The sequence below is a fragment of the Rhinopithecus roxellana genome, chromosome 8 (assembly GCF_007565055.1).
Source record: "Rhinopithecus roxellana isolate Shanxi Qingling chromosome 8, ASM756505v1, whole genome shotgun sequence".
Taxonomy (NCBI): Eukaryota; Metazoa; Chordata; class Mammalia; order Primates; family Cercopithecidae; genus Rhinopithecus; species Rhinopithecus roxellana.
In genome coordinates, this window is record NC_044556.1 from 7,052,049 (window position 1) to 7,055,189 (window position 3,141).

General features: G+C 49.8%; 1 protein-coding gene across 1 annotated transcript; it reads left to right on the forward strand.

Moving 5' to 3' along the window:
- Window positions 1–904: 904 nt before the first annotated feature.
- LOC104670521 (complement C3-like) lies at window positions 905–2,935 on the forward strand. The gene is made up of 5 exons (XM_030935410.1): window positions 905–1,022; window positions 1,290–1,405; window positions 2,058–2,202; window positions 2,289–2,498; window positions 2,726–2,935. Exons 1-4 carry the CDS (start codon window positions 935–937, stop codon window positions 2,297–2,299), a joined length of 360 nt encoding a protein of 119 aa, XP_030791270.1. The 5' UTR covers window positions 905–934; the 3' UTR covers window positions 2,300–2,498; window positions 2,726–2,935.
- The last annotated feature ends 206 nt before the right edge of the window (window positions 2,936–3,141 follow it).

The following is a 3,141-nucleotide window of genomic DNA, read 5'->3' on the forward strand; positions in this document are numbered from 1 at the left end:
CCACCTATGTTGTCCTGTGAGGTTGTACAGACCATGTCTGCCACCTGTGAAGTTGTATTCAGTCTATGAATTTGTAGAGGCCACCTTGTCTACCCAATGGAGTTGTACTGAGTCTCATCTCATCTACCACTTCACAGTTTAGACCACCTCTGAAAGTCCATGAGGTGGTACAGGTTACCTTTACCATTGAGAGATTGTCCAAACCATCTCTGTTGTTCTATGAGATGGCAAATGACACATTTGCTGCCTTGTTTTACAGACCGTCTGCATTGCTCTATGAGGTTGTGCAGGCGATGCTGTCCACCTGAGATTATACGGGCTATGGGAGCCCCATCTTGGTGAAGGCCACTTCTGGACATTATATGAACCATTCCTGCAGCTCTAACATGCTACATAGGCCACCTAGTTTCCCTGGTGAGGCTGCACAGGTCACTTCGTAGGTTGCCCAGACTTCTTTGTGGCTTTATATAGTTTTAAGTCCACCTCTACCATCTAGGGAGATTGCACAGACCACATCTACAGCTCATCAAGGCTTTATGGGATATATCTGTCACCTCCCAGAGTTGTGTGAGTCATCAGTGAAACCATCTAAGTTTCCAAGTTCCACCTCTTCCCCTCCTTATTTTGCACAGCCATCTCTGAAGCAACATGAGGTATGTGGGTGCTTCAGAGACAGTGGAATGGTCCTCCATCCCCAAGGTATATATTTAACAGGCCGGTGGATGGACATGCTCTGGTCATCTTCGGGGTGAAACTGGACTCCCGCCGGATCCCTATCCAAAGCTCCCTGCAGAGGGTGGAGGTGACTGAATCCCAGCTCCTCCCCAAACTCCAATCGACTCCACTTTCTATCACTCCCCAAGAAACCATATCCTCTTCCTCTCTCTTACCTTAAGAACAGATCTCGGAAGGCCTGGGTCACGTCTCCCTCCAGATGGATACGCTGATGGCTGTGTTCCAAGGCCCAGAAAAGGACTTCATTGGAGGATCAATCTTTGTCAATGTCACCGTGTTCTCCTCAGGTGCCACCCTCACCCAGGCCCCTGACTGAGGTCCAGGACATGGTGTTCTTGCCCAGCGCAGACACTCCACCCACGTGACCTTGGGCTGCCTCCCAGCCTCAGTTTCCTCAATAGAGAAATGGGAAAACACCAGAAAGGGTAGAAGGAGCTGAAACGGAGTTATTGTCTTTCTCTGCCTTCACCAAGATGGGGCTCCCATACTAGTCCTGCCACTCACTTAAGAAACTGAACTCCCTCACATACTCTATGTTCTTGCTGTCTCTACAGGGGGACAGATGGTGCAAGCCGAGACCTCAGGGGTGAAGATTGTCCAGAGCCCATACAACATCAAGTTCACCAGGACACCCCAGTATTTCAAGCCAGGAATGCCCTTCCACTTTCGGGTCAGAGTCTGGACTCACTACACCCAGGGACTCAGGGCCCCCTCACCAAAACAGACCTCCCACAAAGAGACAAAAATCCACACTGGACTCACCTGCATCCAACTCATATGAAGGTTGAGTCCATCATACTCCCCAAGCTAATCCCAGAGTCCCCCCAAACGTTAACCCAGGTACCACCAAAGCACAGTGATGACTCCAGAATTTCTCTATGGGGACTTAGAGGTCACAGTCAGGCTGGCAAAGCGGTGGTTTAGCGGGTGTTATCTCGGAGGCTGCGCTTGCAAAGTAAAGCATGGTCTTTTCACATATATTAATTTGGATGGGCATTAGGAAAGTCAGGGATGTCCCTTGGCACCAATCCTACTCCAAGACTCCTGTAGGGTCTCGTGTGTCCTCCTTCCCTCTCCACTCTCAGTCTTCCCACTTACCATTGGTTCCGCAACACCCAGCATAACTACATGTGGTTGTACACTGCAAAGCTCTAGGACACACCATTCATAAAAACTCTAATATGAATGGTGCCTCTGGTGTTGTTGAGTGCACCATGTATAAAGTTGTACAAAGCAGTCCTATTAAGATCATATTCCAGTCTCACCTCTCACACCAGGCCACCCTAGGCTTTTCCTTCACCTCACCCCAGATTCCACCCCAGGTCTTCGTCTCAAATCCTGATGGATCCCCAGCTGACAGAGTCCTTGTCCAGTCCCAAAACCACAAAATTGTACCCTCACCTGAGGGGATGGCCCATCTGACCCAACAACCCACAGGTGGCAAATCTGGACAAGCTCCCCATCAAGGTACCGACTTGACAAGGCAAGGAGGGTGGGGTTGGAGCTGTGTGAGTTGGAAAGGTTGGGGTTTACTTGCCCCTTATCCTGTCTAGGTGAAAACTGAGGAACCTCTTCAGCCAGAGGAGCAGGCTTCAGCCCAGATGACAGCTTGGCCTTACTTGACTCAGGATGGGTCAGGAAACTTCCTGCACATCGAAGTAAAGACATTGGGCACAGAGGTTGGCAGCAGCATCCAGCTGAGCCTCAACACAAAGCATCAGGACCCTAAAACTAAGGACCGGATTACTCACTTCACCATCCTGGTGAGGGACTAGGACCAGCGTTTGAGTCAAGGAATTCTTTCCTTGGAAAACCTTGGCTTGCTGGGTTGGAGAAACTATGAAAAAAGATGTGAAGGTGGCACAACTCTATGGTGGGCTCAGATCAGCAGCTGACGAAAAGAGGACTATGAGCTTCCATTGTGGGGTGGGACAGCTTCAGGGAAAGATTGACCTTACCCTTCTCATCCTTGAGCTCCCTTGTCTCCAAGGTCCTGAGTAAGGGCCAGATTGTGAATGCCAAACGTCAGTCAAAAAGCCAGGGGAGTGTCTATACGTCAGCCATTATTGATGTAACTTCAGCGATGCTGCCCTCCTTCCACATTCTGGCATTTTATTTACTTCCCAGAGGAGTGAGCCAGGATCCTGAGTTGGTGGCTGATTCCATATGGATTGATGTGAATGACAGATGCATAGGGACGGTAAGCCAAACTCCTTATAATTGTGAATCATCGTCACAAAACCCCAGAAAGGGGCCGTACAAATTTAGGCATCCCAAACCTGGAGCCGAAGGCGAACGGAGACTATGTTGGCCTTCGAGCTCAACCCCAAGGTGTGGGCGACTTGTGCAAATAAACTTACATCTCTGGAACTTGGGCTTCGCTGTGGAGTTCTCACCCGATCGCTA

Excerpts from the sequence above, each read along its gene's own strand:
- LOC104670521 (XM_030935410.1), top strand. The coding sequence starts at position 935 with ATGGATACGCTGATGGCTGTGTTCCAAGGCCCAGAAAAGGACTTCATT. Across the intron at positions 1,023-1,289 it reads TGTCACCGTGTTCTCCTCAG|GGGGACAGATGGTGCAAGCC; the intron begins GTGCCACCCTCA and ends CTGTCTCTACAG. Across the intron at positions 1,406-2,057 it reads GAATGCCCTTCCACTTTCGG|GTCTTCGTCTCAAATCCTGA; the intron begins GTCAGAGTCTGG and ends ATTCCACCCCAG.